A 15,258-nucleotide genomic window follows, 5' to 3' on the forward strand; every position below is an offset into this window, starting at 1 on the left:
CTTAATCACAGCACGGTGAGATAAGCAGGTAAGCTTCTTCTGTTTGCAGTATAGGATGCTGTCATTGCAGTGGTAGGATTAAGCCTTTGGTCCTTGTTAACTGATAATATTTTATTATAATATTATTTTGTCTGTGGACTGCCACATTAAATAAGCAATGAGTTGGAATTGATTTTTACATAAATTAAGGCATAAAATATTGAAATCTACAAGTGTGTGTTGCAAATGTCCCTGCTTTAAAATGTATCTGCTTTAAAAATTCAGAAAAAAATCAAAAATATCTCAAAAAAGTAGAAAAAAGTTTCTTAGTGTTATGTACATGCTTTTGTATATTTAGACTTTTTCTGGTTTTTGACAGCCAGTTTGATATCACTGATATTGCCAAAGCCAAGTTGGTTTTGACTTTCAGTGCTTCTGATGAAAAATATGTGTTTGCACATGCAAATACACCCTTTCACAGGAAGGAGTTAATTTTATGCGATTTGAAAAGTAATACATATTTCATACCCTATGTATTTCTACACTATTCTTTCCAGCTGAAACATACAGAATTCTGTTTCTGTCCTAAATTCTTGTTTGTCATTACTGTATCTTTAATAACATAGCCTGGTGACAGCATTCACTGCGGATTTTTTCACTATGTACTGGAAAGCCATGTGGCACAAAGGGTTGTTTATGATGGTTGGTGTTTTTTCTGAAGTAAAAATACCACTTGAGTTTAAAGAAAAAAAAAAGTAGTTTTTAATCCCTTTTTCCAGATTACTTCTATTGCTTGAAGTTTCTGTTCAGTGTAGCATTTGGACCTAGACTAGTAGTGCTTTTATTTGCCTGGGCACAGAATGGGGGCAGTGATGGCCAGGAGAAGCTTTCAAGTTATCTTCCTTTCTTTGTTAGTCTCATCTTCTGTTCTTACTCAAACAACAAGCAGTTCTTTTAAGTGTGTGTAAACTGAATGTGAACAAACAAATTTGATTTATACAAAACTGAAACAAAGATTAAATTATAAAACAGTGCAGTCCATTAAGATATCTGGGTTACAGCTTTCCAGTCTGGCTGCCCAGGTATCACAGGGCTGTCAGTAGGCATTGCTGTGTGCTGCAGCAGGAATCACAATATCTCAAACTCCATCTGCATATATCCACACAGATCACTTGTAAAGCTTCCTGTATCCGAGGTCATGAGGATAATTCCAGAAAGAGGGTTGTTTAATGCCAGGATTTGTTTGGGATTTGAAGGCTGTTGGTTTTGTTCCCTCTCAAACCTAGTGCAGCCTAGCAGCTGGTGTTTTCCTGCAGCCTTGTGTGTGGGTTAGCAAGGCAGCATAGCAAACTCAGCTTCAAAAAGGGGGGGGGGGTACTTCAGTTCCTGTCACCTGGGGAATTACCCAAAGCAGAGAAGCAAGTGCTTAATGGATGCATTGGTAGTGAGCCTTGGGGGCTTCTCATCTGAGTGGTTCAGGCAGCCCTCTGAACAGGCGTGGTGTTTGGTGTGTGTTCTGAATGGAATGCCTTGGAGTTGGGAGTAGTGGAAAATATTCACTGTATTGCCATACAATAATGTATATTACGTGGGAATAAGAGATGGATAATTTTTTTTTTAAATTTTTAGCTTTAGTTTATTATAACTCCAAGAACTTTTTGTTGTGAAATTGTCTGTGTTAATTTACTGCACGTGATTTTTATAAAATCTATGAGATGCATTCTCTCAACATAGCAAATAATTGCATTGAGGTGTTGCTAATGTACTAGTCCAAAAAGCAGCAGTGATAAAATATAACATTCAAAAAAAAAAACCCATTTATTAGATTATAAGGACTCTTAGTTCCTGTGCCATTTTTGCTCCGTAATTATAAGTGCATCTTCTCATTTGTTTTACTGTGGAAAAACAAAAAACATGGCTCCAGAGCTGCTGGTATGATTGCATCTGTGAATAAACATCTGGGAATAGGAGGAAGACTATTCTGCTTGGGAAGAATTAGGCTCTGTCTAGACTGGGGATTTGACCTGATTACAGCCATTACTGGCTGACAGTGACTGTCCATTGATACAATCTGTGGAATAGATAGGCAAAGCTGCTGCGTGAGTGTGGGACTTACCAAACTAAAACTCTGTTTGATCAGACAAATAGGATTTTCTGCCTTCGTATTCAGGATTGCCACAGCATAAATGCATCAGAAAAGCTGTAACTTCTAGGTTTTATTTAGGTATTTAGGTTTTAAGACTATGGTCATAAATTCAGGGATGTTCATCTTCCGTTGTTTAATTGAAACTTAGAGCAAATAAACATAAGCTAGTCAGAGAAGCATAAACACTAATAATTACAAGGAATTTTGCTGCATTGTAAGGCACAAAACCAATAAACCACCTCCTTACCACATGGGGATTTCACTGTGTTGAGGTGATCTTGCAAACCAACAAAACAAAGCTTGTGTAGCAGAAATTCACAGTTGTAAGCTTTCTGCTTAGAGTGCAAATAAGTAAGTATTGTATGTGTATGTATTAAGACGTATATAATTTAGAACTACTTGCAGAATACTGATTTCATCTTAGTGCTGGTTAGTATTTGATATTTTTGTTCAATACATGCAACTTTGAAAATCTTTTAACTCTTATAGGAATGTTTGCAGCAGCTGATCATGATGGCTTTGCCGAATGTCTTAATAATTGGCAGAAATCCTCTTTCTGGTAAGTTTATTTTTAACAAAGACGAAAATTGTTATCAGTATAACTTGTTATTTCACTGGAAATATTTTCCATTTATAAATAGCTGCTGTTAGTGGCTATTTTATTGAGTAACACTTTCTTTGTTCACACCAAGGGTCCATACTTGACAAAAACGTGTTCATTCCAAATCTCAACACTGAATTCACACTGACGTGCATTTTCCAGCAACCAGTGAGCCACTGATGTGACAAAATATACATTTCATGTATTTCCAGCTAGTGTGTTTTCAGCTGCCTTTACCTAAGCCACCCTTGAGAAAATGGGTAGTTTGGTGCATCTCACTTGGTCCAAAACCTAATCCTTGTTTTTTTTTTTTTTTCCTTCCTCCAAACTCTCTTGCATCGTTGCCTGAAAAATGTTGCAGTTACTTTCTTACTTTCTCCCCTGAACTGACGCTGTCTTCTCCGTGCTCCCACCTTCTTTGCTTCCAGCTCTGAGAGTTGAAATTTTCAGACCGAGAAAATTAGCCTGTATGGACCCAGCTGACTATCCACAGCTACTTGGGAATCTCTGCACCATGCTCTCAATTCCAGAAGCACGGAGCAGATACACCTGGCCTGCATGGAGCCACTTATGGATTGGGCAGAATTAATTTCCTTGGGTCTAATGTGTCCCAAGTGTTCTACCTGTGATGTTCTAGCACCTCAGCAGAGAGGTTAGGAACTACTCTAACAGGCTGTGTAGCTTCCCCTGGCTTTTTTTCCTCTTTTTTTTTTTTTGGTCTTACATGCCATGCATCAGTGTATGTGAGACAAGGTTTTTCTCATTAGCAAGAAGAACCATCTGCGTTAGCTCTCATTTCAATTCCAGGGTTCGTAACACTGATACTTTCCATATCCCATCTGCATATATACCATTTATGTAGATATCTTGATTTAATTTTCTTGAGTTTTACTTTTGGCTCTTGATGATTGCTGCTTTTGCTTCTGAGATCATGGCATTTTAAGTTTTTGTATGTGTAGGTACTGTAATCTGTCACATGCACTGTTAAGTGTGAACGTGGTCACTTCTGTTCCAACATTGTGTTTTTATACTTTTGATTCCAGACATTCCTAAGGTTTTTAAAAGAATCCATGGATTCGCCTAAAAATCAGATTTAGTGGAAAAGCAGATTTAAAAAACCAAACAGGTCGTAATGTTGTTTTTGTGGTGATGGTTTTTTATTCTCTTTAAGATAGTGAGACAAAGTACATCTTAAGGGCGTTATTACCTTAGTAGAAAATTCTAATAAAAATGCACTATGAAAAACCACAGAGAAAATTTAGTATTGGAATATATACACAGAAGCCTATGCTTTAGTGCTTAATAAGGAAGCTTCTTCTTATTGTGGGACCTCAGCTTTTGTGGTTTGGCATCTGGAACCTCTGGTAATACATGGATTGCTCTCTTCTGGAGAAGTTATTGTATCTGAGAGAAAACACAGACTTTACTGTAGCTTAGCCCAGGGTTTAAAATACATTCTGGTATACAGATGAGATTCTTGAAGATATTTCAGATTCCTGCTGAAGTTGGTTACAGACCTGTATCTGAAATGGGTTTCCTCCAAAGAGTTTCTCCTTTTCGTGCCCTTTTAAAAATACTGCTCTTATGGTTCTCTTGAAGAGGACCTCATCCCTTATATAAGGAGTTTAAAGCCTTTTTCTTGGTGGAGGAGGGGCATGGGGGAGGGTAGTGTAGCAAAATCAAACCTCAGTGACCTTTAGAGTGACTAGCTTTGTAAATTTGATTGCATGAAAGTAATCTTGCACAGCACAAGTAGATTCTCTGATAGTGGGTAGGTTTTCACTCTGTAAGGCTTAGGCTGCAGCTGTGGTTTCTCTTTGGAACGTATCCCAGTTTTTCCCACTTGCAGTGCTTTGCACATAAGAAGTGATTGATGAGTAGAAAAATTCCTGAAGATGACGATTTGAAGGAGGTGAGAGGAGATGAGATTTCAGGAAAAGAAACATGTTTGGCTGTAGCAGAAGCAGTTGGTTAATGAAGGAAAATGCAGGTAGAATTCTAGATTTGATCTTTGGTTTAAAAGAGGTCATCAGAGACTTTGTCCTAAAGAAACGTTTTGGTTATGCTAATTGACAGGAGACCAGTTTGAGGAAAAAACTGAATGGAAAGAGCTGCAGGCTGTGGTTGTAAATGCTGAATTAAAGAGGAGAAGGATAAAGGAGATGATGAAGAGGTGAATATTCTTTAAATGGGGGAAGAGGAAAGATTAAAATCACTTAATATTTCTGAGATAGCAAGCCAGGGGGTGGTGGGATGATGGAAGGCTACAGAGAATGTGAAAATTCAGGATAAGAGGGAGCTCATGAAAGGTCAGTGGATGGGATAAGGGACCAAGTTTGAGAAGCACATTGAAAGGTTTAGTACAGAGGCTTCAGTGATCTACTTCTGTATCTGTGATGGAGTGAAAGGAAGTAAAACAGACAGGTCAGTCGGTAGTAGTGAGAAGCTGAGGTTGTTCAGTATTTTGCCATGTTCCATCAGGGAAAAGGCATGAGAACAATATCCAGGTGGGTTTTTAAGAGCATCAGTCAAATGCTGAACCAGTGTGCAGATGAGTGCTCCAGAGGATTTCAGGGATTGTTTTTAGAGAAGCGTGATGAGTTTATTGGAGTAAGTGAATTTCCAGTGTGAGACAGTGGAGTGGATTCATTCTCTTACAATATTCTGTATAATTTGTATTGGTTAAAATAGACACCCAGGTGGAATTGTTCTTCTCTAGCTGAGGTGACATGCTTCTCATGAAATGTATTCATCAATGTTTTCTGTTACTGTGTAAGAGACTTCAGCTCAAGTTTTTGGGATGCAAGAAGTCTATATAATGATGAACAATCTCCCACTTGAGTTTGTGTTTTGAAAAATTTAAGTGTTAGCTGTCAGTGGGGATTGTACTTCTCCATCTCAGAGAAGCAGGTTGAATCAGTGTTGAAAAAGGCACTCTACTTAATATTGCAGTGCACAGAAAAGTGCTGGAAGTGAGTCTCTTCCCAGTTTTGCACCCTAATTTCTTTTTAATGTTGTCTTTTTGATCAAGATTACCTTGTTTTTTAAGGATTTTGAATTTGGTTCACTTATCTAATACTTCAACTTATCAAATACTTCAGTGGATAAAAACAAAGGCTGTTTTTTCAAGCAGTTGTAATTGAGTGATTACATCTTTCTTTTATGGGAGTTTATCCAAAGTAGATCAAAGTAGTTCAGTATAAAGGAAGTGTGTGGTCTGTGCTATTCAAAAAGATGATTTTGGTTTTCTGTTAGATGCTTAGCATCATCTTGAGATCATCAGAGGTCATCTGTGATTACTAACTGAATCCATTATAAGTGAAATTTTGGTGACAGGTTAAAGAAGGGTTGTGCATATGATACCACAACCTGCACTTTGCCTGTAGTGTTCCTTATTTGGCCTTAGGGTGAATGTGCTGCTGCTGGTGGTGGTTATACCAGCTCAGCTATGGAACTTGGTTTTGTGGAATAAAGGTTAGATTTCTTTCCCAAGCCTGCATTATTATGTTTGACAGCGTAGTTTTGGTCTGGTTAGCTAATAACAAAATATACTCAGGATTTCAACAATGAGTTTATTTTAGAAAGGATGCTATTGAGATTCTTTTGTTCCCAAAATTGGGAATGAAATGGCAAGTACTTTTTCTGTTTCAGTAAAGCAAAGTGATGTATGAGCGTGCAGAGGTTAATCCAGCTAGACTAAACTATTTTGCCATCCTGAAGTGTTCACTCTGTGGCATGATGTGATGTATTTAGTAGCAGGACCAGGAAATTCTGGGTGTAAGAAGGAAGATGTATCTTTACTGAGCTGTAAACAGGGATCTTGAGCTTTTTTTCTTTTTCTTTTTCTTTTTCTTTTTTTTTTTTTTTTAAAGAAATTAAGATGCTTAAGGCCAGATTTGGAAATACAGTTTGATTTCTAGATGTGGAGATGAATATCTAATGTAGTACCTAATTATTTCATAAAGCTTTATTTAATTTGCCTCTTAATTGTTGGTAGCCTCAGGGTGACAGACAATTTGAACGCTTCTGCAAATATGCTGAGATAGCTGAGATTACAGCTGAAAACTTGGTCATGTCCAAAACACATGAAAACGTCACTTCAGTTTTGCTGTGTGAAGGCCTGAAATGTTGCTTTTTCTATCATGCATGTTAAGCTATTTGTAAGCATTAAATTGGCAGTTAAATGGCAAAAAGGGCAAAGTTGAAAGCTGGAAAGAAGGTGTTTTCTTTGCCTTTGTTTTCTGAGTTGGGATAATGCAAATTATAAGACAATAGTGAGAAAAGCTAATGTTCTCTGAGCTTCAGTTCACTTTTTTTTTTTCTTTCTTTCTACTTAGAGCCAGGTACTAATGAAATAAATAAAATACTCCTGCTTCTGCTTGGTTGTGCTGTTCAGGTAAGCTTAAATAATGTTTGTGTTAACATTTTCTTATCCTAGTACTTTAATACCTGAAGTTATATGTAACTGTAGCCTTCATTTCTCTAATGATGGAATTACTTTCCTTGACAGTCAGGATGTTCTGACAATCAGGACAGTTCAAGTGGCTGCAACTCTGCATCTCCTATGTCTTATTGCATGTGGCAAACTTTGTAAGATTTCTAATGGTTCATTAATTGTAACTGTACTCACCTTAGGTACTGTAAAGAAAGGAAGAAAATGATAAATAAAGTAACGAAGAGTTGCCTTACAGTTATATCTTGCCAAAATGGTTTGCATTCAGTCTGCATACTCTGTTTAATTTTCATTAATTTGTAGACTAAGCAGGATTAAATGAGTGAGGGAAGTCACACCACTCAGATGTGTCATGTCAAGCAAGGATGTGTAAATCTTTCCAGTACTGTCTCCCTTTGCACTGTTTTGCTATTAGAGTTGTTACAGGTTGTAACTGCACGACCGTTACCTTCTAGGCTGTTCTAACCTAAACTTTGAAGATTGGCTTTTCCATGAGGGATGTGTTGTGTGTTTGGAAGGCTTGGCAGTGAGTAGGCTACAAGGCAGATAAGATGCAAACTCGTATCAAGTTAGTTATCTCCTGGGAGCTCTTGATTGGTGGGCAAGGTTAGGTCTCTCACTAAGATAACTCCTGCTTTGTGCACTGAGCTGGGGCCAGCATGAGTAAGAATAGTGCAGGACAGATGACAAGGTGGAAATATTTCTAAGATACCCTGCTCCTGTGATCACGTATTCAATAGACTCTTCTAATAGACTGCAGTTCTTATTAAGGAGGTTTGCACCATTCAGCTAATTAAACTGAAAAAATAGATTAATCGTGTATTTTTAACAACTTAGGTAAGTGATGTGAGTATTAAAAAGAGGACACTGAGAAAGTGCCTGTGGAACTTTGAACAAATAGCTACTTTAAGAAGCTTCTTCCTTGCCTCCATTGCAGTAGAGCTGCTCTTTTTCTTTATCATTTTATTAATGTTGAAAGTTATTGTAGTTATTACAGCATAGCATAAACCAAGTACTTACTGATGAAGGAAATTATTGGATAATAATTTAGTGATGTGATGACTGAAATTTCAGCTTCGTTACTCTTCGTTCTTAAAATACAAAGGAGGAATGGAAATACTTATGATTCTATATAGATGTGCTCTAATGTATATAATGTATGTGTATATTTTAGTGTCAGAAAAGGAAGAATTCATTGAAAGAATCCAACATCTGGATTTTGACACAAAAGCAGCTGTTGCAGCCCATATTCAAGAGGTATGTTGTTATTTTTATGCTTTTCATTTTCTGGAGGTGGAATATTTTGTAAGAGTGTTTATTATGTTTGTTCAAAAACAGGAAAATCAAATAGAAAATTTGTCCAGCTACTGTTTTTAGTGAGCAAAAAATGTCTTTATATTTTAGCTTAATTCAGAAAAAGATTTTGTCATCAAATTCCTTACATTGTTAGAGCAGTACTTAGAAGCAAGTATGTTGCTCCAGGAAATTCTTAGATGTATTGCAAACTGAGCCTAATAAGAATGTCACATGCAAATTTCTAAATAAAAAATGAATCTCCTGTGCTGCAGTATGTCATAGACACTTTTTGCTTCTTATTTTGCCAGAAATGCAAGTTAAGGTAGGTAAGAAGCCATTCCATTGCATACAACTTAATGTGTATTGAACATTTGTGTCTTTTTTTTTAATGTTGTGTGAGAATTTAGCCCATATAGTTTCGGCATTGTTTTATTTATGCTTCTTTTTTTACTGGTATATAATTTAAAGGGCGTTTTTTCTCTTCTGTTTCATTCTTTGTAGGTAACTCAGAACCAGGAGAACGTGTTTGATCTGCAGTGGATGGATGTCATTGTATTTACACAAGACTCTATTGAACCTCTTTTGAAAAATATGACATTACATTTGAGAAGACTTGTAGATGAAAGAGATGAGCACTTAGAGGTACAGATGTGCTTTATTGCTTAAGAGAAACATAAGAAATGATCTTTGAAAATGGAGAAGGTTACTGTTTTGAGAACACTTTAATGTATGTTCAGTTAGTGTACAAAAGCAAGGACTCCTTACTGCCAAAATGTTGCTTCAAGTGGTTACAACATGCATACTTTTGGTTGAATACTGTGACGAAGCTGAGGGGAAAGCAGCAGCTGATCTTTATCATATAGGCAGTTTACATGAATGTTGGAGCTCTTTTACAGCTGTAAGCAGGAAAAAAAAAGCTGCATCTGTAAAGTCTCCAGGAATCAGTAACCCATGAGTGTGCATGGCAGTCACTGACAGGTGACTGTTGTATTCATGTATCATATGGTTTTGAGTAAATTGGAGCAGAATCCAGGAGCAGAGTTTTTACAGGCTTATGAAGCACTCATTGCACAGTGTGAGAATGAGAAATAGACGTGTATTAAAAAACAATGCAAGTTATGAATCATCTTAAGGATACCAGATTTGCTCCTCAGCATCATGGGAATATGATGATGTTGCAGTTATTCCTGATGTTCCTGTGAATGTCACCAACTCTGTCCCGTTCACAGCTTTGGTAAGAGTAAAGGAGCAGCTTGAGGGGAGACTGTATATGGTGATCATTTTTTGGAAAGCAAGGGAGAAGTAGCTTTACTGTGGAAGAGATCTTCCTCTTCAAATAACTACTTCTTTTTTTTTTTTTTTTTTTTTACTAATCAAAAAGGAATGCTCCCTTAGCTCTCATTCATTGTTTATGCAACTGGCAGGGATGCTACTGCTTAATAAAGAACACCACTTTCTTTACAGGCTTATTTTTATCCTCATTTTTGAGGAATTCATGAGGAATTATCCTGTCCATTTTGGGCACTGATATTTTGGTGGACCTAAGTCTAAATTTGAATAGTTTTACAATAGCCAATCAATACTGTTAAATAGCTGTGATTATTCATAACTTGCTTTAGGTATGGAGGTGTGCGAAGGGCTTAACATTTTTTCCTACACTTTATTTCTTAGACTATCATAGAACTCTCAGAAGATCGGGACTCTCTCCATTTGCTACCTCAGGCATCAGCAGCACAATCACCTTGTGGATCTCCTGGCTTGAAACACACTGAAAGCAAACAGCACCTGTCAGTTGAGCTAGCAGATGCCAAAGCAAAGATAAGAAGGCTTAGGCAGGAGATGTGAGTACCTGTAGGCTGCAGTTATGTGCTGAAAGTTGTTCATTTTTAATCATTTGTGATGTCACATGATAGTAGCACTCTAGATGCAAATTCTTTCTTTCAAATGTTAGAATGCAGTTTAAAATGCCTTTTTTAAGCTGTTGTACCCCAGGGGGCATATTTCTAGCATATAAACATATTTGTGCACAACCAGGACAAACACAGCTTTTCAGCTGTGTGTGTCTTAACATTGCACAGCTTCTCTAACACTACATTGCCTTTTTCTTTTACACATTGTGTCTGTAATGTAGCTTCTGAGGCAAGTTCTTTATGCTTCCTCTGTTGTTCTTGAGCAATAATCTGTGCCTGAATGTGGATTTAACATATGTGTGTTCATGCATGTTTTTGAGAGAGTAATCTGACATGCTTAAAATTGCCTCAGCTGCAGTTGCATGGGGAGGACATTTAGGATCTGGAAGTAAGAGCTGTGTCCTTGATTACTGGAGCGTTAGTGGCAAAACATGGCATTTAAAAGGAGATAGGGAATCATTGCAGTGCTATCTGTAGCATAATTAACTCATTCTTTTTAGAAATACAGTAAGAAATGGTCATTTGTGATTCATTCGTGGTTTATGAAATATTTAATTTGTTGGAGATGGAAAGAAAGCATTCATTAGAATTTCTTTCTGTGTGTTTGCACAACACTTGTTTGCTCGTGCCTCTTAAAACTGTTCCTTATAACTTGTCTGCAATGCCACACTGGAGAGGAAATAAAGCAAACCAAATTCCAGTAAGTCTCTTGACCTGTTGGAAAACTGGGTGCAGTTCACTGGCAGGAGGTGGTTATTTATGGCTATGGAAGATGTAATTTGTGATGTGAGTAAAAATACAGGTTGGGTCAGTAAAGATTCTTAGTTTCCAAGTTGTTAACTTCATCTAGCTGGGGAGTGCTGCCTTCTCCCCCTGGTGGTGATCCTGGAGTTGTGGGGTATTTTCCCTTCCTTCACCTGGTCCAAGTGATGTAAAAAAAAAATCAGTCCAACTGTAGCAAAGATCTGCTTTCTTTTTCATGAGAGACAACTGTTTTAGTACTTATCAAGAGATGCCTACTGTCCTTAGAGTCTAGGAACAAATCTGAGTAGTAGTGAGGTTACCTAAGGAGAAAAATAGCAGGCTAGGAGGAGAGTCTGATTCTGTATAGCACTGTGTTGTTGTGGAATGAAATATGTGCAGTTTGAACTTAAAATTACAGATGTTAAATTTGTAGAGATTTAATACGTGTAGTAAGTAATTTGCATCTCATGGAAACGGCATAATTAGAGATTTTTAATCTCACACATCAAGTGGAGAGAGGAGACAGGTAAAATTAAGTAGAGTTGAAAGGAACATAAGTCAAAATTACAGCTCACTGGTCTGCTTTTATCAGAGTTTGTTGATCAGATTATCTCTAGCTGCCTGGTTTAAGTATCTAGTTGATTTACACAGAGAATGCCCTTCCCCCACACACACATCTCAGCTTTCATGAAGAATGGAGGACAAAAAGATGTGGCTCTTTTTTTTTTCCTTCTCATGTCTGTATTATTATGTGCCTAGTGAAACGAGCCCGCCCAGGATATTCTATAAACAGCTGCACCAAGAAAATTAGTGAAAAAATTGCTGTTATTAGTTTGATTGACAGTTAATAGATAGCCTAAACAGTGAACGCTGGTATGTTCTGTATAATTTAGTACAATCCTCTCTAGCCTGTAGCTGAAGCATGCAATTAGGACAACAGCAATGGCTCAGAATATTTCACATTTTGCACTCCAATTCCTCAATACATTTCCTTCACAAGTAGCAGGACACTTAAAGACTAGACTTTGATAAATTGACTTCTATCTATAGCATTTGTTATTAAATGCTGCTGATAAGCTTAAAACTAGATTCATTCCAGGATTGAAAATAGTAAGCTTTGAATTTATTTATAACCTGGTTTTGGCACTGACCGTAGTTTAATATACACTGTAGCAAATAGAATTTCATGTAGAAGATCTGTTAAGCTTATTTTTCTCTGCAGTACCATGTACCAACGTTTGAATCCAAAGAGTGATTTGAAGCATGTGATCTAGACTCTCCAGAATTGAAAGTTGTACACCTAATTTTCCATATTTCTGTGTAGCAAAATAATACCAGGAATATGAATGTTGATAGTAAAGTTACAGTAACCTAACATAATGTGGAATACATTTATACTTCCATATGGTTTCTGGACACTTACGTAGATGGGAAAGCTTTGATATCTGATGTTGCAGTGAGCTATATAAAATGAACCCCTGTCAGAGACATTCTTGAAAGTGTGCGTTGCAAAAAGGTCACGCACTGTGAGATTTACTTGTTTTTATAAGCAAGCATTATAGTTCTCATAAAAACAGAAGTGAGGATTTTTTTCCAGTATTATTTTTAGACTGTAGTATACGTTTCAGTCTGTTCTCTTGTTTCTCATTTTCTACTTCTGTTTCCTATTTGACTTCCAAAATGCTCAATGATATAGGAAAATCTTTGAATATGCAATATGCCTTTAACTATGGGCAGTTTTGGAAATGGCACTTTTTTTGGTCATTTTTTCAGTAGTGAACACTGTTGGTCTTGAGACAGAAATGAATATTGAACATTACATACTCTGTGTCTCTGAGAAAATGAGATTTCTCTTTCAATTACTCATTGCTCAGAGAACTCATAACTAAGTGTTAGCTGGAAGTTAAGAATATGAGTCCTATAAGAAAAGGAATGTTCTAAATCAAACTGTTTTTGTTATGAGCCTCTGAATAAACTAAAGCAAGAAGTGCATTGTCTCCATAGAACTAAAAGTCATTATGCAGGAGGCTGCTTTCCATAATACCAGATTACCTAGTGGTAACTTTTTTAGTGAGTAATGGCATATGAAAATTCTTAATTTGTACAAATTCTCAATTCTTATTTGTACAGAAATGTGTACTATCTTTTTTCCCTTTTTTTTTATAACAAAATGCTTGTTATGAAAATTCTTTATCCCCTAATCTTTCTGCCCTGCACGAGGAAGAGATCTCAGCGAACAAAGTTTTAACAACTAAGAAAAGCCTGTCCAAATAAAAAAGGTTAAATGCAGTCTAAGAGCTGGAGAATACCAGAGGCATCGTGGCATGCCCAAGTTTTACACTCTGATGTGTTCATGAGATACTGGATTCAATATCAGTAAATCTTAGCATCTGCTTGTCAGAGTGATAGCTATGAAGTTCTGCAGTCATCTTTAACTGTGTTTCATGTCTTCTCTTTGAAGTGAGGAAAAGAATGAGCAGTTTCTTGACTATAAACAAGAACTTGAACAGGTGGAAGCTGAACTAAGGAGGCTTCAGCAAGAGGTATGGGCTTTGTCAATCTATTGTCTTGTTTAAACTCCACTCTGAACATGAGTAGTTTGCTTCTTTGTTGAGTCTGGTGTGCTGATAAAAGATTCTGCATTAGGTTACCATTTCTTCTCTGATGATTTTTCACTTCAACATTCAAGATATTTGCAACTAATATGTCCTGTGCTGAGGACTAAAGAGTACCTGTGCTGAATTTCTGATGTTCTTTTTTCCTCAAAAACAGTACATTCAAATTTTGGCTGTTTTTCTTTAAACCTTGAATCTACGTTGATAATGAAGGAAAGCATATAAATCATTTGTTCTTAAAATCTGAGTTTATGTAATTATTGAGGACCATTTGATAATGTTAGTGGTCAAGGAAATGTTCTGAAACGTAGAAAAGCTTGAAAAAGGCCAGCACAGTTCTCTTGGAAACCTGTTACATTTGCTGCCCATGTAGCTATGATAAATGTGTGAAGTATTACAAATTTGTTTCTCCATTTGTGGTACGTATTCTGAAACAGACAAACTTAGGGGAGTTAATGTAAAAAGTGAACACTTGACATTTGTTTTTGCAATTGCCTGTTGTGAATTGCCTATATTAAATACCAGCTATAACTTCTTCAGCAATTTGATAAACAGTTTGCAGTTGTTTCTTTTTGGCAAATAAAGATTGATTCAGGTCTCTAATTCAGTGCTAGACATTAATTACTCACAACCAAAGTTCAGAATTTGTCCATCTAGAAACATGAGATTTGAACACAGAAGTGGCCATCTTCCTTTCAAAGCTAAGAGCATTTGTGAAAGCATTCTGTGACTGCATTTCTAAAAATTCCTAAATTGTGTACAGATTAGAAATAACAAATGGCCTCACTGGGATACCAGTGAACATCAACTTGGTAGCATATCTTATGGATCAATATGTAGGGAAAAAAATACTCGTGTCCTTTAATGTAATTTCTGCATTTTCTAGAATAAGAGTTTACTCTCAGATGCCCGTTCTGCTAGAGTTTATAGAGATGAATTGGATATTCTTCGTGAGAAGGCAATTCGAGTTGACAAGCTCGAAAGTGAAGTCATCCGGTACAAAGAGAGACTGCATGATATGGAATTCTACAAAGCTAGAATGGAGGTATGTTAAGTTGAGAAAATACTGACTAGCCATCATTTTTTGTTTGCTATCACTCTTTAGAAGTTGTTTTGATCACTTAAACATTGAGAGGTGGAGCAGTGTTGCAGCTTTTTGCTCTGGGATTTATAGTAGTCTTATATGGTAAAGTACAGTTCTTATGTGAGAGTCCCTGTGTCTAATTCCACGTTTTCTTTGTAGCCTTAAGTTGTGCCAGGGGAGATTCAGGTTGGGTGTTAGGAACCTTTTCTTTCTGTGAAGGAGCAGAGAGCCATTGGAATGGGCTGCCCAGGGAGGTGGGGGAGTCGCTGTCCTGGAGGTGTTCAAGAAATGTTCATATGAGGGGCATGGTTTAGTGGGGAAACATTGGTGGTGGGTGAATGGTTGGACTGGCTAATCTTGGAGGTCTTTTCCAACTGTGGTTGATTCTATGATTGGAAGTCAGCAGTATTCACCATAGCTCCAAGCTCTC

The 15,258-nt window shown here is 37.0% G+C and overlaps 1 protein-coding gene across 1 annotated transcript in view; it reads left to right on the top strand.

Moving 5' to 3' along the window:
* The window catches only part of CCDC88A (coiled-coil domain containing 88A), a 74,243-nt gene that overhangs the window by 19,627 nt on the left and 39,358 nt on the right, over positions 1-15,258 (top strand). The window contains 7 exon segments of the mRNA XM_010706350.3: positions 2,615-2,684; positions 7,064-7,126; positions 8,360-8,436; positions 8,977-9,117; positions 10,147-10,316; positions 13,591-13,672; positions 14,631-14,789. Coding sequence (XP_010704652.2) covers positions 2,615-2,684; positions 7,064-7,126; positions 8,360-8,436; positions 8,977-9,117; positions 10,147-10,316; positions 13,591-13,672; positions 14,631-14,789 — 762 coding nt within the window.

This window comes from Meleagris gallopavo, chromosome 2, assembly GCF_000146605.3.
Source record: "Meleagris gallopavo isolate NT-WF06-2002-E0010 breed Aviagen turkey brand Nicholas breeding stock chromosome 2, Turkey_5.1, whole genome shotgun sequence".
Lineage (NCBI taxonomy): Eukaryota > Metazoa > Chordata > Aves > Galliformes > Phasianidae > Meleagris > Meleagris gallopavo.